The 26,014-nt window shown below is 39.0% G+C and overlaps 1 protein-coding gene across 5 annotated transcripts in view; it reads left to right on the top strand.

Moving 5' to 3' along the window:
- Positions 1-26,014, top strand: part of LOC124063631 (copine-9-like) — a 69,041-nt gene that overhangs the window by 25,412 nt on the left and 17,615 nt on the right. For 3 of the 5 annotated variants that reach the window (XR_006844128.1, XR_006844126.1, XR_006844127.1), the window contains exons 1-6: positions 19,492-20,099; positions 21,277-21,380; positions 22,613-22,717; positions 24,304-24,345; positions 24,627-24,702; positions 25,833-25,886. Coding sequence is in view for 2 of the 5 variants with exons in the window: in XM_046397474.1 (XP_046253430.1) it covers positions 461-500; positions 760-762; positions 1,788-1,864; positions 20,036-20,099; positions 21,277-21,380; positions 22,613-22,717; positions 24,304-24,345; positions 24,627-24,702; positions 25,833-25,886 (565 nt within the window). In the remaining 3 variants the exon portion in view is untranslated. Of the gene's footprint in view, positions 1-460; positions 501-575; positions 1,014-1,787; positions 1,865-19,491; positions 20,100-21,276; positions 21,381-22,612; positions 22,718-24,303; positions 24,346-24,626; positions 24,703-25,832; positions 25,887-26,014 lie in introns of those variants that run through there. The other 2 variants (XM_046397474.1, XM_046397473.1) reach the window with 2 other exon arrangements.

The raw sequence follows: 26,014 nt of genomic DNA, 5'->3' as shown, positions 1-26,014 counted from the left end.
CCGGCAACGTTAATCAACAGACCGCTAAGAATGTTTTATCAGCGTGACCAAAGTAACAGTTGTCAAGCACATGAACCGCATCACGGCAGCACAGCGGCAACACAAACAACAGACAAACTTAAACCGCAGCTGAAAGAATGTAAACAGCAGCTTACCGGTGGCGCATCTCTCCTGACGAGACAACATGCCAAACTAGTGCTCGTACCCGCTTACAGCTCGTGCTCGTTCATTACCGGATTCTAGTTTGTCGCTATTGGATTACTTGTCTACGTTTCAACTGTTTACTGGCCCATGCTTCAACCAGGTAAGTGAACCTCCCACTTGTTCACCTGTTACCACCAATCACCCGTGGCTTTCCCGTGTCTCACCCGCAACCTAGCGAACGCAACAGGGACATAGTTGTAATAAATCTCTCTTAGTAGGCTACAGTGTCACAAGTTCTTCCAATCATTTCTTACAGGTACAATGTGGACTCTAGAAGCTGTAACATTTCCAAACACGTAAGTACAGTATGTCAAACTCAAATGACAGTTTTGAGTCAGCGCTGACAGCTTCCATCAGCTCTGAAATATATGGCGTTGTATTCAGCATTACTCATCCTGTTAAAGCTAATTTACAGTGAACGAGTGAAGCAGTTAATGATGATTCAGCATGAATAAAGTCTACTATTTATTCTACTCTAGTGTGTAGTATGCTGTAAATCCATCTTTTGACGAAATCTTTTTCCTCCCTAACAAATCAACTAATGTGGGAGAGCAGAAGGTGAGTGCTGTGTATAAGCATTGTATTATCCTCATGAGTCCTGGCACCAAATGATTCCTCATTCATTTACTTTTATTTTCCAAAAAATGTCATTCTTCTCAGAGTGTTTTATTCATTTTAATTTTGTATTTTTCTCTCATTCTTCCATCTCATGTCATCAAGGACAAACACCAACAGCTCCCATCTGGAAGCACCCCACCCCTGTGGTGTTAGTCCTCATTTTGTCTGTCTGCATTTTGTGATTCACTCAGGTAAAACTACCCTTCGAACAACAAACTTCAAAGTAAAAGCTGTCTTTGTATGAGACAGTATACCAGAGCAGATTGTGCATGTCAAGCCATTTAGAGGAGATCCACTCATTCAGTTTGTGGGACTCAGACCTACACCTGCTGGCGCCCACACGTTACAAACATCAAAACATAACAGTTTTATTACGTTGTGTCAACACTCTGCTTTTTTATGTTGCCATATGTATGTTTTTGTATTTTCTAGACTGGTTGTAAAAGTCAAAATCTGTGGCTCAATGAAAATGCTGACTGGAGGAGTAAACTTACTGCTTTTGGGTTTTGCACAGTGGTGCTTTTAAGAGTAATCGATTGGTGAACATGTACCTGAATAATGCATCTCCTTAAGACCTCCTGGGCTTGACCTATTTCAGTTAATGCATGCTTATAAAAAAGGTGGAAATGATCCCTAAATTTAAAGTTTAATTTGAGATGAGAGCTTGATAAAATGAGATGAATTTTTAATGGATTTTAATATCTTTATCACCATCCCTGTTAATTTCATAGTCTTTCATAATTCCTATTGAACACAGGAATTATTTTCCAGTCTTGTAAATTGGCGGAGGGACACCCTTACAGACGCTGCAATATGCATTATAGGCAAGACCTTGGATGCTCCATAGCATGTGTTCTTTGAATTCAAGGACAAGGTCTTGCTTCGCCTCTGTAGGACCTGTCCTACCAAGGAAGCATCTTTGACTTGGAGTTAATTCTCTCTCTTTTATCTTTTTTCCTCCAAAGGACTTTCTGGGCCAGACATTCTGCACCCTTGGAGAAATCATTGGCTCCACTGGTGGGAGGCTGGAAAGGACCCTCTCGTAAGTCCGCCAACATACTCTGTATTGTATCAATGAAAACAATTGCTGTTTTTGTGCTGTTCAGGTATTCATGATAGAAGTTGTGCACATAAATTGTTTAAACACAAAAGGAAAGTTAGAATGAAACAACACCCCATCTGTCTCTCATTCCATTTATATTATTGGCTGCAGTGGAAAGCAATCTTATTAATGGAATGTGTGGAGACCCACCTTAATTTAAATAGCCCCATCTATTGTATTGTTGCATTCGATTGTGAGAGGCCAGATCAAGCTGTTGCATTATTGCATAATGAGCTGCTGTTATTGAAGTAGACCTTTTATTATATGTCTTGCATAGAAGTGACAGAAATCTGCAACACTATTTTATTGTGAGGAAAGTCAGTAAAAAATTTAATATTGACAGATGGATACAGAACCGGATCATATATTCTGTTTGGTTATGTGTGGAAAGTAGAAATCAGAGGATTTCTTTCACTTAGTAAAAAGGGAGAATATGATGCATTTATTGCAAACACAAAACCCTACTTTTATTGTAGTTCTGTAGTGTTAGATAACATAATATATTCTAAGGAGTGAAAGGAATGATGGGAGACAGAGAGAGCTGTGAGGTCAGAGGAGCCATGAACCAGACTTGAACTTATTTTATTACTAAGTCCAGGTATCCCCACGTCTGCCGATACACTGTGGAGCTCATCATACACGGTGCAGGCAAAAAGTTCTTCTCAGTGCCACTACAGGGCAGCATATGCATCAGAGGCTGTATAATACCAGCTCAACAAGTGTATCTTCTGCACTGCAGCTCGGTTGTCTACGTGAGTAGAAAGAAAGACGATTTGCTTGATTGTTTTTGCTGTTTACTTTGTAGCTCCATTTGAAGGAGAAACTTTTTCGAGGGATTTTTGTATGCTGTGTACTGGCTGACACATGAGCTGATTAGGAAGAGACTGAACAGAGCACTGAAACTTCAATAATCTAATTGGCTGAGTGAATTTATTAACTGAGTCAAACAACTGAACAGGGAACAAGAAGAGAAGAGGTAGATGACATCATGTGAGGCTTTGTGAGGTGCTCCTTTAGGACAGTAGGGATAAACAAGTACACCATTATCTGTTCAGATCTGTACTTGTATCTGTTTAGCAGGCTGTGTCTGTGTCTGCAGTGGGCGTGACTTAAAATGAAAATGAGTGGCACTAAAGCAGAGTGGGGTTAACTAGAAGTTGTTAATTTAAGCCTGAAATTGGTGTGGGTTGATCAGAAGTAGGCTTGGGCGATTTTTCGATTTCGATTTTAATCGCGATTTATAATTAATACGATTAGAAATTAAGACACATTCGATAACATTCGATAGCGCACGCCTTCACAAAAAAAATCTCCAACGTTTTCACGGGCACGCGAGTAGCCAATCATAACTAAAAATTGACGCACGTAGCCCATCAGTTTTTGAAGAGAGCCACCAGGTTGTGTGTACAAACATACACACACGGCCCGCTGTGGTGGCTAACAGAACAGAAGCATCTCATCAAAGTTTGCGGCAAAGATTCTATAGCGTAGTGGTTGCAGCCACTACAGCGTGTCTCCAACCAACCAGGCAAGACTGTATAAAAATGAGCGAAAACTCGGCTGGGCAGAGTTCTGCACAGCATTTAAGCCTCAGTTCTTCCCAGGAGGAAATCGTTGAGAAGAAGGGTCAGAAGTGCTCGGCTGTCTGGAGGTACTTTGGCTATTTGAAATCGGATAAACAACAGAGCAAAGTCCTGTGTAAAATGTGTAGAAGTCACGTCCCTACTAAAACAGGAAACACCAGCAACTTATTTCAGCATTTAAAACAATATCACCCATTAGAGCACACAGAGTGCTGCCAGGTTGGTAAAGCCCCCTCGACCAGCAATAAGAGGAAAGCTGATCAACAAACCATACAGTCCGCTCTTTCCAGCGCCATGGTGTATGAAAAAACATCGAAACGACACAAAGACATCACACATGCCATCACACAATTCATCGCAAAAGGCATGCAGCCAATTTGCACTGTCGAAACAGCCGGGTTTAAAAATCTAATGAAAGTGATCGATCCTCGTTATCAACTCCCAGGCCGCAAGCACTTCTCGCAGACAGCAATCCGATTAAAAAAGAATGAAAAAATAGTGATTTCATGTATATCGTTTTATATATCGTTATCGAACATTTTGAACAAAAAAAATCGTATGATCATTTTTTCTAATATCGCCCAGCCCTAATCAGAAGTTGCTGTTTTCATTAGAAAATGATGACAGCCTCAGAATATTGGCACTTTTTACTCAGTTGATGCTTGTACTTGTAAAAAGTATCAGTATACTCATTTCAACCAAGTACATGCTCAACCATGAGTGACACGTTAGCATACTTGCCTCTTTACCTTGTGACTGCAACTGCAACTCTTTCCCTCAAGTGTTCCAGGTGTCACTGTGCACCATCAGGTGGTCATCATCATCTACGACACTTCTAAGGAAGGCTAAAGCTGAATTTAGCAAAGTAGCCAAGCAAGTGAGCCACTCTGAGCCAAACTGCTCACTTCTAGGACTACAAAGAATGATTATTTTCATATTGGTTCATCCAATAATGATTTTCTTGATAGTTTTGTCTATAAAATGTGCTTCTTAGATTTTGCTTCAGATGTCTTGTTTTGTCCAACAATCCAAAATATGTTCATTTGTCAATAATACAATACAAAGTAAAGCAGGATGCACCCTCTTTACTTTTGTGACTGAAAAATATTTAAGCTTTGAACCACTTCTCACACTCTCTCAGCAAAAGGAGGTTTGCCGAGACACTTGTCAGTTGTCTCTGTTGTCAGGCAACTGAGGTTGCATACTTCAACTGACAAACAAGCCATGACCAAACTATGTCTACTGAGGACTGTGAGAAACAGTTGAAACTTCTGGAAAAATCAGGTAGACCTTGAGTGATATCCTTTATCCGTTTTATCCACTTCTCCGAAGTGGTGATTTCACTTTCAAACTTGAACTAAATCCATTGATGTTTTCACCAGACTTTCTAGTTGCTGTGCAAGTATGCCAGGCATATCATTTTCACCCCCAGAAGGTTCTTTGGCATTGCTCATAGAGTTAGCACAACCAATAGCTCTGCTTATGAACTAATACTTGTATATTTAACACTACAATCTGTCAATAGCAAGTCCATCTGGGTTGTAGAGTTTGTGTCTGCTGCTATATGGCCACTGACTTGAGCGAGACTTGGTGTTGATCCTATTCGGCTAGGGGCCAGTTTATGGGCCCTGCAGCTGTCCCCTGCCAGTAGCACTATTGACATGTTTTAGAAAGCTTATCATGCTCAGACAGACCAAACAATGAGCCAGTTATGGTCTGCTGCTGGGGACGAAGAGAAAAACAGAGCAGAAGTGGACAGAGAGTTATAAATTATTTTACATTTTGGCAATACTGGAATGTGAAGTGAATCTGATGCTCAGACACATATAAAGCAATTGAAAAACAGAAATCAGCTCTGACATCAAAATGAAAAGGATAGAAAACATTATTCAGGGAAACATTTAAGCCATAATTTCTGCACAACTCAGTTAAATTCTTAGCATTTTGTATGCTTCCTTTTAAGCTCTATCCGACACAGAAACACACACACATGCCGACAACATAGATTTATGTTCTCCTTTTCTTAATTTTCTTTATTTAATTGACTTTAAAGACATTAATCATCTTTTCACCGTATCCCTTAAAGGAATTCACCTTCAGGAGAGAAATGAGAAACGTGACATAAGCGAAAGGCTACAAACAATAAGACCCCTGTCTGATGGACTGGTATAATGACTTGTTCTGTGATTAATGGGGCACAATGGAGCTTAAAGACACTGATAAAGGAAACTGTCCAACATTGTCAACCCAGTCTATCAAATGAAAGTGTGACTGAGGAAAATACTTGCATTTAACCTCAGTAAATTTAACAAGTAAATGTATCAACCAAAACTGGAAAAGCTGCAGACTACTATGTAATTCTACAATCAGTTGTTTCAGCTTCTTGGCCTCGTATGTCATCAAAGTCTACTCTTCTTATAGCTGGTATTTGTTGCAGTGCTAATTAGCAGGTGTATGGTATAAAAAAGCCTGAAGGTGAGAACAAAGTGGCACGATGTGACTTTAGTTATGTGTGACCAATTAAAGAGCCATTAAGGTAAATGTCAAGTTCATATGCTAACAACACAAGGTTTTTTTTTTTCAGTTTCAGTTGAAAATTGTATTACCTTCAAGTAACAGATGTTGAAGTGGGATTTGGAAAGCTGAAAGTTGACATTTTCACAGAGCAAAGGTCTCATCAGACTCCATGAAAAGTCAAATAATGCACACAAACTCCTTTGTTAAATAAAAGGCTTATTAGCTGTAAAAGCTTAAATGTTCACTAGTTCAGCTAGTCACTTACTAGGTGACATTTGGTTTTGGGCACGTAGCACAGAGGTCCTTCTAACAAACACTGAAAGTAACGCCAATTACCTCATTTAATATCATCAGTGCTATAGAAGTCAAACATAAAGATGGAAAACAAATGAATTAACTATATACCTTAAACAAAAAGCAACAAAACCCACAATAGGGGCACAATCCATAGAGTCAAACATAAAATTGTCACACACATGGTGTTAAGGGAAAAAAAAGCAGAAAGATAAAAAATAACTTTCATTTATTTATTTTCCAGGTTAATTGCTATCCATCTAGCACACATTGGTGAGGAAAAAGCAGATGAGAACTAATCTGGCTGCCTTATTCTGGAACTTTTTTTGCATGTTTTAGGGCAGTTCTGTACCAAATGACCGGGTGGTACTCTGGATGTGACGGAGCACAGACTGAACAATACTGACCTGCAAGAACACACTCAACTTCCTCTTCCAAAAGTGTAGCAGGCCATTTTGTCGGCATTTCATTTGGTTAGTTAATGGAGAACAAGCTGAATCAGCAAAAAAAACCAAAGCTTTGACAGTTGCAACCAGCACCTACACAGATACAGTCAGGCTAACTAAATCAAGTTAGCAGGGTACTACTACTCAGTAGGTCAAGGTTTGTGTTCAGGATCAAAATAGAAATCCAGGTGAATCCAAGTATATAATCCTGTACAGACAATCTGTGTCCAAAAATCACAGATTTATTTGGGTCAGCTGCATCAGGCCTGTAAACATCTAAGCTCAATCTAATTAGGCTAAGCTAGTTTGCAGGCTTTCTGGCATTGCTCAAGTCTGTGTTCCTAACTTCTTGCAGTTCAGTCATTGCTCATAGCCAAATAATACAGATGCAGATACTCCAGAGAGCAAAAACAACAAAATATTGATTCTCCATTACCTTTGTTGTATTGTGCTGAATAGTACATATACACATATCAAGCTGAGGCTGACATTTTATTTTCCATAATTCCTCATAAATGCCTTTTTCCATTTTTATCTCCATTCTTCTCTGCCAAGCATAGAAAAATCCTAAAATACCTGAGACAAAAATACCTGATGGCCTCAATTTCCTTTCAAGACAAACATTTTCAATTTAAAAACACAGGCCAAACAAGCAAAACAATACAGCAGAAGTACACAACTGTCACATTATTCCCCATTGATCACTTGATGCACCTTCCGTTTATGGTATTGTCACAAAAATACCTACTTTCCCTCCACGGCCCTCCCCTCTGCACCACAAGCCGTTCAGTTTGGCTCTTGACAGCCTGAAAGATTTAAAGAAAAGGAAAATGAAAAGGAACAAAGGGAACGGACACACAAGTAGTGTTTTGGGAAAAGGCTAAAAATGAAAAGGGAACAATAAGATCAAATCACTATTCCTCCCATATGGTCAGTGTCTCTGATGGCTGCCTGCAGGGAATAGACAGCTGTCTGAAGCTTCTGATAGATCAGACACAGCAAAGCCCAGGGGGAGAAACAAAGGAGGATGAAGGGAGAAACGGAGGTAAAGGAGAGATAGAAAGTGAAAGGGAGGTATGTAAAGGGGGACAGACAAGTCACCAGACAAGGAAAAGAGGAAGAATGGAGCAAAAAGAAAGTAATTTAACAAAAGGAGAGGAACAAAATATGTTGAAGAAGATTGAAAAGGTGCGAAAGATCGAACAGAAGAGAGGATGAAGTTGGGGTAAGTGAGATGGTGCAATTGAAAAAGGAAGATAGATGCAGGTAAGGAGGAGTTTTGTTATAGAGGCAGAAAGAGACAGATTTGTCTGTGCTTCCCAAACTGCACAGACCTCTCTATATGTGCTGTCATTTAGAAGAATCTCTCCACTTGTGGTGCAAGCTGTGAGACACACACACACACACACACACACAAGCTTGGACAAAGACAACACAGACCCAGTATATAAAACAATGTTTATTGATATTTTTTCTGCATTTGCTGTCATCCAACATACACACACACACACACACACACACATGCACACAAGAGTTTAAAACATATATTGTTCTAGTAGCCTCCACATGTCGGTGGGTGTATGTTTTTATAGGTCAACAATTTTAGAAACGGGCTTCACGCTGTGTGGCAAACTAAGCACTCCTTTACACTTACCTGTATGTTGCTATGGTAACCAAGGGGGACTAATAGCTGAGGCGGTAATGGCATAACAATGTTCCAAAAAGCACCCTTTTGAAAAAGATAAATGGTGAGCTTGGCAGGATGTATTATATGGGCACCTTTACAGTATGACCACATACCAGGCGTACTTTTAAACTGGAGATGGTATTTATCTGGAGAAATGTAACCTTTGACACATACTTGTGTATAATGTATGAATTCATATAGGAAACAGAGCAGTACCTTGCATGACCTAAAACTTTTACCACCTCATCATCATCATTTGCAGTTGACAAGCAAGCAAAACCGAGACAAATCATCCGTTTGTAAATGTAATATGAAAAAAATGAGACTGATCTATTAGCAATACCACATACTGCCAGGCACCCAGATGTAGACTGATGAGGTGGGTAGTGGACTAAACAAGCTGTCCACAGGGATCGTTATGTTGCTGGGTGCCTGACAACAAAACGGCCTGTGTCATGAAATTATACCTGTCTCTGTTTCGCTGAGAGACATGGGACAGTCTATTAGTGCAGTGTGTCACAGGGCAGGGTGTGTAATTGGAGCCAGTTGATGGGATGCCTTCTGCTCTGTGGCTGATGTCATGTAGGCAAAGACCAACAAACCAAGAGTACCACAAACTTTAGGCACAGAAAGGCTTTATTTCTGCTCTGTGAGGGGTAGCGAATGGCAGCAGATCGTAGCTGTTACTGAGCTGCTGCTGGTGGAGGAGGTCGATGTGCGGATGTTGTTTTATGTTGTTGCAACACATTGAAATGCAGATGGAGAGGAATGCATTTTTGGAAAGTGACTCCTGCTGAAGTGAACCATGATGAGGGTCAAAAGTTTCTCAGGTTAAAAACAAGTTCCCCTGTTCATTGTTTTAGGGTATTTTTATTATTTATCTATTCATAACTTTATTTGTTTTTGTTTGCCTTATTTTATATTATTATTTAATTATTCATCAGTACTCTGCATTTTATAGTGTTTCCTCAGTTCCTGTTTTTCCTCACCTCCTGTTTTTTGAGTCCTCTGTTTGTTTACAACATAACTACAGCCATAGTGTGTGTGTGTGTGTGTGTGTGTGTGTGTGTGTGTAACATACTGTAAATAGTGGATGCTATGTGACTTTGGTGATTTGGTGATTCCATGGCTGTAGTGCTGCCAGCTAGTTTTCAGTTATGCACTAAAAACTAAAAATCAATGGGATGGAATTTGCACAAAATTAACATTCAGAGTCCCAGAGGGTGAATAACTAGATGATCCTCTGCCTTTTCGTGAAGTGCATGAGGTTGGTATTTGTGATTGTGTGTGGCTGGACAACTATTGGAATTTAGTACACACAGTCTGTTCCCTGCAGGATGAATTGTAACTTTAGTTATCATTTAATCATCATAAGGTCTACATTTTTGAAGAACTGGTATATGTAAGTGTAGCTTCCTGTCCAATTATTTTATTTATAAACAGTCACTTGGTTTCCACTGCAATATTTATGTATATTTCACAATATGCATCAAACACAGACCTTCTTTCAGCTAGTTGATCTGTATCCTCCATGCCTTCTAGGGTCCTCTTTGGTCCACATGACACGAAAGTTATGATCTGCTCAACTGCTGTTACCCACATTAAAAGAAGCTTTTCTTTCATGCTTCCTCTCCTTCATCTTCTATAGCTGTATGCTAACAGGTCCACAGCTGTTGATGAGAATCATGGAAAGCATGGAGGAAGCTTATATAGTGAAGCGCTTGTTACTAACTGACAAAACATAATACAGTCTACTCACATACAAGTCTTAATGGTCCACCTTCTGAATATCCATAGTGTCAAGTGACAATGTATAAGCTCTGAAAGTCACAGACTTACATTCACAAAACACATTGCATTAATGAGACAAGTGACAGGCTAATTGTGTAACCTTTAAGTCTTTAAACTACGGCACAAAAAACTGTGATGGTCAGTTAGGGATGTAAGTGTTCATCTGAGAATTTGCTGGTTTGATTGCCCACTCTCATAGTTCCATTGATTTTACAATTATTCTGATGGTGGTTTTATATGACATATTAATCAATTAAAGCTTTGTCATTCTTAATTTTTAAAAATGGCCTGTTTTATGTCAGAGTGACATTTTGTTTTTCTTATTCTTTATGTATTAGCATTCAGAATCACTGATTAGTCTTTCACTTTTTAAATTTGAGCATCTCCTTCCTAAGACGTACTTGCTTGCATACTACAGTAGCTGTGGCTAGTGGCAGAAATGTCTCGTGCTCTAGTTGGCATGGATTGAAATTTTTGCTTTGGGTTCAGGTTAAATTGAATGTCGGTCCTGATCCAGCCTTGATTTCAAGCTTATAGCCTTCCTACATTAGAAACTAGTTAGCAAGACTACTGACCTTTAAAGGTCACGAATGCCAGAGTCACCAATTAACACTTACTTTAGGTTTAATTTAGATGATAAATTTGCTGGCAGGTACCATTAGGTGTTCCAGATATCCAGTCAAAGACTCAAGTGACATTTTGTTTTGACATCAGATCCTTACATTTACTTTGCAAACTAATATTACAATCTTACAGCAAAACTCGTGTTCAGTCTCACTCTCTTTCTGTCTTATTATTTCTCTTGCTCACACACACGACAGTGTCATCATTGAGTGTCCCCTGTGGTCTGTGTCCTGCAGACCAGTCACTTGCCATCTGGTGTGGCAGTTCAGGTCTCATCTGCTGCCGTGCTCTGCTATGACAGGCTCGGAGACAAAACACTCCTGCTGCTGCTGCTGCTGCTGCTGCTGCTGCTCCTCTTCTTCCTCTGTTGGCAATGTTAAACCTTATCGGCCACATTTAATGTTTCATCTGCTGCAGATGGGATTTAAAAGGTATAGTTATCCTTGTCCATGTCAAATTGCTAGGCTTCCACGTTCAGTTTTAGTAAATATCATCCTAAACCAGTGATTCTTGTTGTGTGTGTTAATGTGTGTATACAAAACGGAAATCATTCTTTGTTTTATCAATTCCAAATCCCCATTGAAAAAAACCAACCTCGACTGCACAACAGATGAATCAGGGCAGAGATTTACAGTGTCTCTTCCAACTGGCAAGAATTAGTTGTTACTTTATCTCGTAAACCAAAGATATGTTTGCAGTTGGCTCTGTTTGAGCAAGTGGAAATTAGCTTAGAACTAGTCTGGTGCTTGCCAGCTTTGAGCATCTTGGCAAATAATGTGACAGTGTTTTTCTGTAACAGTCACGGATACAGACAACACCTCTAATCTGTTAGCAACACCACTTGTTGATAGGACAAAGAATTCAGAGTGGGAAGAGAAAGATACGTTTTAATTTTTCATCAGGTTTTGTTTAATGTATTTATTAATGTCATTTTTATGTGTTTTAACTTCATAATAACATTATTTGAATAGTGCCTTTAAAACAGAATTATAAAGAGCTCTACAGTAAAAAGTGTAAGTAAAAAAATCAAACAGACAAAGAAAACAAATAATATTATTAAAAGAATTGTAAATAATACCATTAGTGAAAATCCACAAGTTAAAAGCAAGTTTTAAGATAACATTGAAAGAGGACACTTGGACGGACAAAAGTGCAGTCACTTTTAATAACAAGTCAAGTCAAGATTTAAGAACCACAAGTCCACAACCATTCAATATTTTAAAAATAAGCAGTAAAATCTTAAAATCAATTCTAAAAGTGACCGGTAAGCAGTGAAGGACAGAAAGGGTCAGTGTGATGTGGTTGCTTCTTTTAGTACGTTTTAGTCTGTGGATGTTTCACCTGCTGATACCAGAATAAAGTGTGCCACATTAGTCAAGTCTGGATGAGACAAAAGCATGGGTGACCTTTTCTGGATCTGCAGAGGAAAGGAATCACCTGATCTTAGCTGAATGTCTCCTTTGGACAAAGCAGGGCTGCAACACTTTAGTCATCTGAGTAATGAAACACCACTCTGAGTCAGAAAGATAGCACCTATTTTGCAGGCCTCCTTTTTAATATTAGATAAGGCACTCAGACTTTGGGCCCAGTTTAAATGATCTGTAGTATATGCGTGGCCCAAGTACATTTCTATCTCCCTTTTGCCATGTAAACAGTACATAATATGGGTGCAATCTATGGTGCAAGGCACAAAAGACTTATATTTATTCTCTAACGTGTTAGTAAAAAAAATCAGGTGTGCCTTCACCTGTCGCATTATTATTTGAACAGCAGCAGTCTTCTTGCTGAGGGACGGGTCTGTGGTTTTCTCCCAGTCCAATGGACTGCATTGCAAATGCCTCAATATTTGTAGATGTACATGGGGCAGGCTGGGTAATAAAAATCATCATTGTGATTAATAGCGGGTGAATAATTCACAATTAATGAAGAAAATATGAATTACATTACCTGTAGCGATCGCCTCCACAGCAAAAATAATAATTGTGTCTGCCCATTAAGTGACATGCTGTGCACATGAGGCGCAGAAGCTTAACTTCACTGATCATTTTAATCTCCCAGCACGCAGACAGGACTGGTCAGGATCTGATGCCAGTTATTGTTATGTGTTCTTCCACACATCCAAAGGGCCACATGCAGTCCAGGTAATTAAATGTCCCATGATATTTTCCATAGTGACATTGCTGTGAGCATGGAATAGTTACTGAATGCACCTTCTATAAGTCTACAGATTAAATCAGTGACGATCCATGCATGACCAGTGTGTAACAAGCAGAGTATAGCATCTTACTATCTGAATACTACAACCTTTAAACAGCAGGAAGAAAAAAACTACGCTTTTGACTTTAGACCCGTTTTTTTTTTCCCCTTTTGCAAAACAACATAATGGCTCTGCATTGGGGTAAAAATCATCCCCATTAGTCTGCATTTGAGGTTTTGTATATTTGGAGGCTGCATGTTTGTGTGTGTGTCTATCAGTGCCAGCTGCACTCACAAAAAAGGAGAGCGAGAGCACAGTCCGTGGTCTATTGTCCCATATAACCTGCATTCATTCAGTTATTGCACTCAAAGTGTCCCTCAGCCCTGTGTACAGATCAGTAGACTTAGACTTACTGGCTTGCAATGTAAGTCCCATTTAAAAGCCTCTTTCAGTGTGCAAAACACATCTCAAATAATTCTTCTGCATTTGAAGTCATGAGGTGTGTCTCAGCAGATAGCTGGTGTGAAGGTAACATGATGCTTTCTGTGTACCCATGTTGTCAGATTCAGGTTAGGATGATGCCCCCCCCCCCCACCGTTTCTCTGCCACAGCTTGTTTCAGCTCACACCTTTGTTCATGCTGAGGCATATAACATGACACAGCTTATTATGCAGAACTGCATGTGTAGTGACTACTATGGAGTTTATTTAGATATGCCATGCTATGCTATGCTATGCTAAGCTATGAAATGATATGCTATGCTGTGATTTAGATATCAGTTTTTCATACAAAGTGGCATTTCATTTAGGAGTGGGAGTGGAGAGTCAGATTTGAAACTAATCTAGTAACATAAAGTATAAAATCACATCTAAACAAAATAATTAATAAAAAATGTACAGCCTCATTCATCATATCCCATCCCGTTCTTTTAGGATTTGGCCCTGAATGTCAGCAGCAGTGGCTGGAGTAGGATAACCAGAGGTCTTTATTTATGAGATGATAATTTAGTATGAACTCCAGGTGCTGTTAAAGGCAGTCTAAAATGAACAGTGATGGAAACAATGCAAATATTTCAAGCTCGTACTGGAAAGGTTATTAGTAACACTGAAAAAAAAAACTCCACAGGGAATCTTTGGAAAAAGATGGCAACGAACAGACAGGTTAACTGATTTGGGAGCATGCACAGAGATAGAGGGAAGTGCACTGACAGAATTAAGCGTACAAGAAATTAGTTTAGTGGTTAGGAGATGAACACAGGGAGTAAACTGATTTAAAGGAGAAATAAGACTTCCAAGGTGAGCTGACCTTTCTTGTCTGCATCAGAGTCACTGTGATGAAAACAAATGAACTAGTGATACTAGATGTTTAAGACAGATGACAGTTCTTCATAGCAGAACAACATAATCAGATAAGACTAATGCAAGACTTTTCATGTCGTATAACAAGGTATTCATGAAAACATTGATAAAAATAGAAACTTATCTTGAAAAGAAGAAAATATTAGGTTGTGTAGTTTTTAGACCCATTTTAAACTAAGTCAGTCCCATTGAGACCTCTGATCTCATTTTGAAGAGAGACCTGGCACAGAGTGCAGCAAAAATGAGCATTTTTGTAAATGTTACAGTAAAAGAAATATTCCATGTAAGGTATAAAGAATTTTTATGAGAATTGTTCCAAATTAAGGGGACCAGGTATTCAATACAGCATTCTTCCTGTTAGTAAGGTTATACAAAACCACTATTCTGATTTTACTGTTCAGCAGATAATCTACTTGCCTGTCTCACTGTCAAATGCTACAAGTCCCAGAATGCCCAAATCTGAAGCTTTGAGCTGAAAGTTCTACCAGCCTTTTTAATGACACCTTTGCTTGCATGACAAAATTATTAAGCAGCATGAGAAATTTTTGGTGTATATCTCGTAAAAAGTTGTATATGCACTGTACAAATTTCTAAAAAAATTATTGGGGGAGCAAATCTACTGGGACCCTCGCTCCCAGAACAATGATAATAATTATAATGATGATAAAAAAAAAAAAAAATGAACTCATTGCCTGTTGTATAACCTACATAGCTTACATTACATTCTAGTTTTCCACTTTTTAATTATAAGGAGGTTATTTTCCCTCATTATATGTTATAATTGCTGCCTTGATGTAATAAAGAAATGACAAATTAGGTACATTTTTTTAAGGTTATGATAAGGACCACCTATCAGCAAATTAAAATAAAGCACTTATGGTTTGTGTTGTTCATTTTGAAAATGGGGCTGCCTTTTCAGCTGAAGTTTGGTGTGCATTTTAACAACCATCCATCCATTTTCTATACCGCTTATCCATCATGGTCGTGGGGGAGCTGGAGCCTATCCCAGCTGACTACGGGCGAGAGGCGGGGTACACCCTGGACTGGTCGCCAGTCAATCGCAGGGCCAACACACAAAGACAGACAACCACACACTCTCACACTCACACCTAGGGGCAATGTAGAGTAGCCAGTTAACCTAATGTGCATGTTTTTGGTATTGTGGGAGGAAGCCGGAGTACCCGGAGAAAACCCACGCAGGCACAAGGAGAACATGCAAACTCCACACAGAAGGGCCCAGACCGGGATTCGAACCTGCTAACCACTGCACCATCGTACCGCCCGCATTTTAACATATACAATAAATACAAAATATACATTACAACATATAATTCAAATAATCGCCTATGTATGAAAACACAGATTAATCATAACAATGCAAAAAAACAGAACAAAACATATATATCATATATACACAAACAGTACATCACACAAGTCAGCAGTGACAGAGTCAGAGCTTGAACAGTCAGCTGATAGTAATGCTCAAGACAGGCCTATCACAGACATTGGGGATATGTCAATAATGGTGTTTACTGTAGATTGTCTGCTATGTGCAAGTGTGAATGCTTTTTACATGATGCAGAAAAGCATATTATATTTAAATATTAATATCCCTGTGAAGCTTACCGTTTCAGTGCACTGATGTCAATTTGGACAATAATGTTTCTGGTTAAATGGGAAAATGTTCTGCCTCCATTACATACCTTTGTCATGTAATGATAACCACACTTGACATTTGATCAATACATTACATCAGAATTCTTTTGCTAACGAACATCAGTAACGTCATCTGTATTAGCTGGGCTCTAGCTAATACAGTATAATGAGGAAAGTCACTGAATTATGGAAAAAGCAGCATCACTGTTAAGTACGCACTTGTGAGATGGACGGTGAGATGTTTTTCAGTGGACTTACTGCCCTTAGAAGAATTTTTTTTTTTTTTTAAACTTCGTCAGGAGATTCTTAATGCTGTTATACCTGCATGCATATATGGGCTGAGAAAATATTCCCTGGCTGCGGTGAGCTAATCAGTGAAATCACATTCTGCATTGTTTGGTCAGAATGAAAAATTTGCACACTGAACTGTGAGGTAAAGAGCCAGAGAGCCTGGTCCAAGCCAGAGGAAATATTGGGTAGATTCCCAGAACGAAATAGGCTAATATGCTCATGCCTGACACTTCATGAACTTTTCAAATGACAGCTATGACCCCAAGGTTAACCAGTGTTCTGTCAAGAGACTGTACTTCACGTCATTCTCATTAACAGCAGATGGCAGCTTAGCCTGCTGTGTGTCCCTGTATGAAACAGCTCATAGCTGAGTCACTTTGATGGCGTTTTTTTGTAGGTATTGTGGAAGACGTTGCAAATACAGTAATTCCAGATCATTCCGCATAAAATCTGTGTTGTTGCTTCGTATCATGTAATTCAAGCTTACAGCGATACACTGTAAACACATTTTCAAAGCAGAGCTCTAACAAGTCTCTGTGGCATCAGATGCACGTCATGATGAAAAGCACACCAGGCTAAATACTTGTGTTGTCTAGCAGAGGAGCAGCATGTTCTTATTATTCTGCAGTCAGTGAGCAGTCAGCACTTGGATGGATACTCCAGAGTCCAGGCAGTTCTTGTATCCGGTGGGCTGGCTGGCAGGGGTGCAGCTTGACTCACAGTGTAGATAAAGTCATAAATAATTCTTTCACTGTAGCCGCCTGTAGCTGGCAGCCACTATGAGCAAGAGAATCCATTGACTTCAGAACTATGTCATGGAAGGCTGTAGATTTATCAGACATGGCTAACAAACACTGTCGTCGGATTTGATTTTGTTTTCATCATTCTTTCTTCCCTCTGTCCCTCTCTTTCCTCTTTGTAACTAAACTTTTTCATGGTCACTCCCTTTCCCCTTTTCTCTCACCCGCTGCCCGTTCTCTTGCTAATTCTTTGTTTCTTCTTCTGTGGTATCAAAGCTAAATAACTCATTTGATGGGGCTGTTATTCTGCCGTCTAGTCTGTTTATCGTGACACTGAACGGGGACACAGGGTCAGTGAACAGCAACTCTGCCCCCTGGCTTTGCCGAAGACCCCCTGTTTCCGAAAAAAAAAAAAAAAAGGATTTAGACACCACTGTGGCACAAGGTGATAGATGACAATGCAATCGAACGCCAAAAAGGCAGCCATAAAACAGAATAATCACTTGTCATGAAAATTGAAAAAAATCATTCATTCAGTTTTACATTCTTGCTCATGAAATTATTAAAATCAAGCTGAACTGAATTGCAAATCGCAATAGGTGATCTTATGTACTATTTTTAATAAAGTAATGTGTTCTGTAGTCTGTTTTAGTACACTGTTTGCTGTGTGCATGTGTCTATGTGTGCTTAAGAAGGACAAGGATTTGCAATGGGATTCTGGATATCAAGACTCAAACACATTGTGGCTGTGCCATACAATTTGACTTAGCTGTCACTGGAGCTGTCAGCTGTGGAAACAATGAATGTCTCTCAGTGTACTTTTTAAAAGCAGTTGGCTGTGGTTTTCTCCCCTGTTGTAGCTTTATGCTTCAGTTCAATGGCTGCTGTAGCCACTGAATAAATCCAATGCTGATGAAAAGCCTGAAAGTTCACTGACGCAAACTACTAGTTGATGATAGGGAAGTGCTGTACTGTACTGTTATCAGTACTAGACTATCTATAACAATGTTTAAAATTGTTCAGAATCCAGTCCTAGTGACTGTCTTCACAAGCAAAACAACAGTGTTCAAATGCCTACAGTGGTCTATGTTTATGTGACCGACTAAACCTGCTTTCCTCAGCCTTCAACCAGTTCACCCCTGCATTCAAACATTTCCAATATAAGGAAAATGTGTAATGTTAATTTCAGAATCATTTTATATTGCAAAACAGTGTGGATATTATTAGGACTATAAGGATGAGTATAATTAAAATGTGCTGGCTACATGCCAACATCATTTATGTCCAAGACTGACATTCGCTTCTTCACCTTCTCTCATCCTTCTTTCAACCATATTTTTCTTTTCTTGTCCTCCCACTTCCCCTGCTCTGAATTCATCTTTGTTAAACTCATCTTGTGAGTTAGGGAAGTAAAATACAGCAGCCACGCTTGGCCCTTTTGTGACCCGATTATCACAATTTACCTGTCATTTTTTGTTCTTTCATTGCCAGTCTCTGTTTTCATTCCCTCCATTCCTTTTCTCTGAGTCACTTTTATAAGAATGCACTTTCCACTCTCTTTTTGTTCACTTTTTCTCGCTTTTGTGTCGGTTCAGGAAAGTGTCCTTTCATTGCAGTCAGTCTGAAGTCAAAAAAGAAGGGGGAAAAAAAAAAGCTTTAACCTTAAATAGCCTACATTGCAGAAACCAAAAAATGGAGGACATGGTGGAAGGGAAGCATACGAAAGTGTGAATTCTTGTGCAAGCCAGTCCTCCAATTTCTAACAATCTGTGCTTAAAAAAATACAAACTCATTTGATCTGATACCATTGAGAGCTGCTGTTGTACATTTAAGAAATCAGACCAGCGGTTACTTTTAAAATGATTCAAGCTTTAATATACTCCTTTCTTGGATCAATAATTTTATTATAGTATATTTCACTTCAAAAAAGTCACTTGTTTTTGAATAAAAACAGATTAAGCTTAAGCATGCAGGTGACACAAACATAATTCTACTGAAGCTTCACAGTAATAGGCCTTCTCACAGCAGACATTTCCCTTCACTAAGCAGGAAAAACACAGATATTACCTGCAACGTGAGGAATGGCCTTGTTTTATTAAGGCGTCCAAGTACATCAGGACAGTAAGACAGACAAAAGTGTGTACCCATCCTACTGTTTTTGTTTTCACTTTATTACTTTTCTCTACTGTAACCGCAACTTTTGCTGTTCAGCAGATATTTCACAGGGTCACCAATAAATAAATAAATATGTGTTAAGCATTCTCTTCCAAGCAATATTCAGTACACTTACTGTATATTCAGTATTTAATATATCCTGAACTGGCACAATAAATCAGGATGTAAAGATGAAAAATTTTCGGAGGTGCCTTTGAGCAGCCCACCCAACAACATTGAGCTGCTCCAGAGGAGCTCCTCGTGACCAAATTATAATGTGTAGCTGCCAGCATTTGCTCTCAGAAAAACTGCCCTGGTAAGTCATTTTATTGCTATTGCTTTAGCAGCTGTTATGGTAGAAGATGATGTTTAATTTTAGGAAGCATACACTCTTATCACTTTCAAACTACTGTGTGGGTGTAGATAACAGGTGTGATATGTGGTGGGAGTGGTGTGACCAAAATGTGCTTCAGATCCACAGGATTTGGATACCTGAGTTGGCGTGTAGTGATTTTTATTTCATTTGTTTTATCTTTGAGTCAAAATGGCAGGAAATGAATTATTAGAATAAAACAGACATCACTGTGTTCAAAAGTAAGTGAGCTTTTTCTTGTAAATATGACAATCTCCATGCTGTGCTGTCACCTATCACGATAACAGTGCATAGCTATGAATGACATCTACACGACTGTTGTATTATTTATGTCACACTACAATTATCCTCCATCTCAATGGCTGTGTCTGTCTCTCCCTCTCCCTCCTTTCCCTCTCAGTGGGATTCCAGGTAAAAAGTGTGGAACCATAATCTTTTCTGCAGAGGAGCTCAGTAACTGCAGGGTCAGTACAACCGACCGAAGTGTTGCTGAAACATTTTCACGTTGTCTGTGTTTTTTATTTGCCATGATGCTGTTGCTGTAATAGCTTGCAATCCTCTTCCCTGCACACACATTCACACCCATGCGCAGCAAGATATGCAGAACATATTTAATGATGGAACAATCTGTACACGAGTTTAATCTGTAAATGACTTCGCTCGGCACTTAAGTGTATTTTTTCAATGTTCCACGCTAATGAACACTTGATATCGTGTTACCCAGACCCCCCCAAAGTCCTCTAAATGTGTTTAAAATGAACTGTCAAGCTATGAACAAAGGGATTTTTCTCTTCCAGTTTTGGCACTCCCCTGCCACAATAATATATTAATATCAACCAGACAGTCAAATACGAACAGAATTTCCTATTTCCTTGTGTGTGTGTGTGTGTGTGTGCGTATGTGCGTATGTGTGTGTGGGTGGGCTCCAGAGACCATTAACAAGTCTATCTTGGTTGTGTTTACCATTGTTACTGCTCCTCAAAATTTGTCAGGTTTTGCTCCTGACAAGTACCAAATACTCTTTTAATGTGTGTCTATAATCTGACAACCCCTATCACTAACTAGCATAGTTTCCCATGATGCCTTTTTACTGGAGGCAATGACTTAAAGACCTCATTAAGACCTATCTATCTATCTATCTATCTATCTATCTATCTATCTATCTATCTATCTATCTACCTGTCTGTCTGTCTGTCTGTCTGTCTCTCTGCCTGTCTGTCTATCTACTCTTATCTGAGGCATCTCAAAAGAGAAGGAGCAATAACATAGTTTCTCCTTAACTGCTGTAACCATTCATTCATATGTATGAAGCCCTTCCCTTGCCTCTCTGACTGTATTACAGACAGCCCATAAGTCTGTAATTCAAATGAAACTCTAGATTGCAATCACTGTAATCTATGTACGCCAGTTATTAAGCAATTCCAATTGCCGGCATTTGTGATTCCACCCCACATTTGCATTGCCATTATGCATGAGTTTTACACTGAGGGGCTCTCAGCTGCTAGACTGTTGCACCCATGTCCACAAAAGAAAAAAAAAAATTGTGCCTTCACTGCCAAGAAATGAGTTGCTGACCTAGAAATGAATTTACGTAGAAATTATCATGTTGACATTCAACTAAAACTGCTTCTCTTCTCTCAGGATATTGCTACAATGCAGTTGTGTGCCAACAAGTTGGACAAAAAAGACTTCTTTGGCAAGTCGGACCCCTTCTTGGTTTTCTATCGGAGCAATGAGGACGGAACGTGAGTCACTGTTATGTCCCCGAGACACTTGCATTATGTAAGACTTTAATGGACTGGTAGGTGGGGTCTAAACAAATGTGAATAAATTATTCAGATATGAACAGATTTGATGTTCCACAGGTATTACTTTATCTCAGTATCCTACAGTGAAGCCTGAAGTTAGGGACTGTCTCAAAAGTGCATGCAATTTGCCAAATGGCCAAGAGAGCTTTTCACTTACATGATTCATTCACAGTCATTTAGCTTTTGTATCCACTAAGTTCAGACTTGCTTTTTCATCTTGTAAAGTTGAGATTCTAATACAAATCATGCTTTAGATGGACAGATAAAGTGCTGTATTAATCCCAAAAGGGAACCTCAGGAAACTGCTACAACAGGCTGCTGCTATTATGGTACCGTCTTGACCAAACATCTAAAATTGTACACATGTCATGAGTAGTATAAATGGCAGTAGAAAGCAAAGGAGTCATTTTTGTCAACCTCAGTTAGTTGTTAAAGTTATTTTCAAAAAGAATACCCTGACTAAAAATAATGCTGGTACAATGGATATTTAAACCTTAAAAAATATGTTATTTTGTTACCTACAAAACAATGTGGTAGTCCAAAAACGTTACTTATTTTTGAAAATTTGCCTACATGCATACAGAACAGGTGGTACATCACTTTATTGACAAGTCTGAGCTCAGATGAGTATGTTTCGGTAAAGGGATTGCAGGGGATGGCTGTTGCTTTAAGCTATTTGTGGCACTTATCCCCAAGTGGATAAAATGTACTGTTAAGGTACTGCTGATCAAAGCACTGCCATTAGCTGGTATTGCAGCAGCAGCCATATTTGTAATGGACTAAGAAAGCAAAGATTTTCATGAGAAATTTTGACGTGAAGACTCCAGATGTTCAAGCAAACAATCATCTGTATTTCATTTGTTTCCAGCTTTTCACTATGACTTTGTTTTGCCTCATACGGCACCAGCCTCTGAGGTTTATCTCAGTTTTTAGGATTATTACCTCAGTCTGTCTTGGAGAGATGTTTGTAGGATTAAAACTCAATCTGCAATTCTGTCGTGGCCCTCCAGATATACTTAAGCCGAGAGACAAAACAACTTGTAAAATATTTTGTAGCATTGCGGAGGAAGCTGGAAATAAGTACTGTGGGATCATTTTCACAGATACAATGTGAGCAGTATAAATGTCCTCTCCCTTCACTGGCCTCATGTCTGTTGTTTCGCTGGCAGGTTCACCATCTGCCATAAGACAGAGGTGATCAAAAACACACTGAACCCAGTATGGCAGTCCTTCACCATCCCTGTTAGAGCTCTCTGCAATGGTGACTATGACAGGTAAGAAAACATTTTGCACAACTCGATCATATGTCCAAATGGAGAGTGAATAAACTGTGATTGTGAGGTATTTACACACTGAAGAATCCTGGATGAAACTTCACTGTTTACATGAGCAACATACATTCGTGTGTCCTGGAAAAACACACTAAGATTAAATGAAGTAGGGAAACAGGTAAGGCGCAGGCAGACTCGTATGTGGATGACATCAGTTGTTGCTGGGGCGGTCAGAATAATGCCAGCAGTCGGTCATGGTGTACCAGGGACCAGCACTGGTGTTATTGAGACTGACTCAGCTTTCGCACAGCATACTGTAATATATCAAAATCAGGTTAGATTGTGCATCAAGTATGAATACAGAAGTGCCACTTATGCAAAAATAGGATCTATTATCCTCTACTTATCCTTAAAGTGAATGGTAATTTGTAGATTTACTGACTCACTATCCCTTTAGACTGAATATTTAACTTGATTATCATGCTTTTGATATGAGCTGCATATCTTACAAGTGAGGGATAGTCTTTCTTTATATTTTTCTTGCTGTCAGATATTTCATAACAAGACCAAAACTAACACGGCATTAGTCCAGCTCTCAGTACTTATCAATTTATCTACCCTGTCTGTGGGACTCAGTCATGAATGTTTAAAGAGAGCTGGATACAGTCTCAGAGACAGGGATCCATTCATCCCTATGAAAGTTCCTTGGTACAGCATGAAGCCAAAAAGGTTTGACTTCCAAGTACATAATTACATAGATTCTCTGCATAGCTTCTGCACTGAGGGTCCCACAAAACAAGCGCATTAGAGACATTCATCAGTCGAGATTGCTAACTTTAGTGGGGATAAAATTATTTAATCACACTACTCTTCTAGACTGTTCAAATGTTATTGAACTGAATGGAAAAAATTTGCCTTATGCAGCATGAATTAAGTCATCCCTGCTAGTTTCAGATGTTTCATTTCAAGTGAAAAATTAGAAAGATTGGAGGAAGATAATAGAACCGATAGAATTGGACTTCCTTCTGAGTTGAGTCAGTATACTAAATACAAACAGTTGCACGAACAATGTTGGCTAGCTTACACCTTACAAACGATACAGTTTCTGGTAGATAAACACAAAGACAATTTCTGTGTTGTTTAGTTGGCATGACTCCTGTGATACATAAACCAAATACAGTTTCTCTCATGTAACACAGCAACCTTTACAACCTTTACATACACAGCAGATTTGACTCTTTACAGCTGGATTGAATTGTATGTTCAGTTGTTGTACTGCTGAAAAATTTTAAAACTTCTATTCATACTTCTCTCCTAGATCTGAAATTGATGATCTTCACTTGGTGGAAACCAGTCTGTGCATAAATAGGCCTTGAGTTCACATAACAGCCTGTACATGCTACACCAATAATCCTCTTCAGCGTGACACTATTGAATCAATGAATATGTAATTGCTCTGTTCCCAGTGTGATGGAATGAAAAGGGTTTTTTCTTTTTATTAAACAGTAATTCAGGTTCGCATTTTATTGACAGGAGGTGATTTGATACAGAGCTGATCACAGAAATAAGATATTCTCTGTTTGTTTCAGGACTGTGAAGGTAGATGTCTATGACTGGGATCGAGATGGAAGGTAATATCATCTGTGGATAAACATTAAGTATAACTTTGGAATTTACACTGATATCTCTCAAATGTCAGAAGAAAATGAAACACCTAGTGTACATGGGGGGGCGTTGAAGAGTTTTGGTGTGTTACAAAGCAAACTTAATCATGCAGCAAGACGTGTGATTGGGTAGAAACTGTGGGATTGACAGAAACAAAGATGAGGAGGAAGATAGAGACGTGAGCATTCATATCAGATTGGAAAAATTGTATTCATGCTTGCCTGTATGTGTGGGTGTTTGTCTGCAGCCATGACTTCATTGGAGAGTTCACCACCAGCTACAGAGAGCTGTCTCGGGGGCAGAACCAGTTCAATGTCTATGAGGTGAGACATGACATGGGGGTGGTTTATTGTTTCTCACTACTTTCATCTTGTGAAGACCTTGTAACTGCAATTGAGGTGATTCTGATATATTCACTCCAGCTGGCTGGCTCTCCAAAGGCCAAGAAAAGTCTATTGCCCCAGCAAAGGCTTATACAACCTTTCTGAAGTGAAGTAGGTCACACACTAGGAGATAAAATTGCCTGAAAATGCTGAAAAAAATGTAGGTGAAATTCTTTCCCCTTACCTTCAAAGGAATGTATTTCACAAACAGATACATATATGGATAATATGGATAAATAAACCAACATGAACAGATTTCAACAAAATTTCTTTCATCAGAAAAATGGTAAAATAAAAAATAGTAAATTTAGACTAAAATACACTAAAATAATGCCAATTTCAATTCTCACTTTGTGTGTGTAAGGAATTACAAACTGTAGTGGTACTGACGATATTGTACATATATTTCCATTATTAAAAAGAAGATAAAACTAGTTTTGTACATTGTCAAAGATATAACAAATGGAAGATAGCTAACCTGGTGCCCCTCTCCCATCTACAACACATGACCAAGAGTCTTTGAGAGCCTTTGTACGGGATGGTTTTTCCAGCGGGGCCAAAGTACTGGAGAGATTTCAAGTCAAATTTGCATGGAGCTGCAGTTAGCACTGTTGGTGCTACCAATGCGGGTGTAAATATTGCCACATCAATTTCTGCCGGTAAATGGTTGAATTGTGGATTTTGTTTTTCCTTTTTCTTCATCGGAGCTGTTGCATTGACATTAAACTCCTCATATGCAACACCAGGAGGTAGACTGTGTGTGTTTGTGAAAGACTGTGTGTGTGTGTGTGCATACTCGTGTCAAAATAACTAGTCATGCAAGCTCGGCGAGCACCCACCAGCAAAAACATAAATCGACGCCTCTGGATGGATGGATCTCTTCAGCTCTAAATTTTATCTTCTCTACTCTAGATATACACAGAACGAAAAATAATATCAGTTTCAATTCATGGATTGCCAGTATTATCAGGGATCTGTTGAATTATTCATGTTCATTTTTAACTATCACTCAGGGGTATGAAGTGGTTTTACAGGTACCCTCTCAATCGCTAACTTACTTTCCCCATCAGGTTTTAAATCCCAAGAAGAAAGGCAAAAAGAAGAAATACATCAATTCTGGAACTGTGAGTACACCCACCTCTTTCATGTCATTTCCTCTGTATTGGTACTTTATGTTATCTTATATATTTATATAGGTATCATCACCTCTTAAATCTGCTTCTCCCTCGTGGACTCCTTTGCTGTCTGGCCA

This window comes from Scatophagus argus, chromosome 8 (assembly GCF_020382885.2).
Source record: "Scatophagus argus isolate fScaArg1 chromosome 8, fScaArg1.pri, whole genome shotgun sequence".
In the NCBI taxonomy this organism is placed as follows: Eukaryota; Metazoa; Chordata; class Actinopteri; family Scatophagidae; genus Scatophagus; species Scatophagus argus.
Note: the sequence above shows the minus strand (reverse complement) of the source record. Positions and strands in the feature narration are given on the sequence as shown.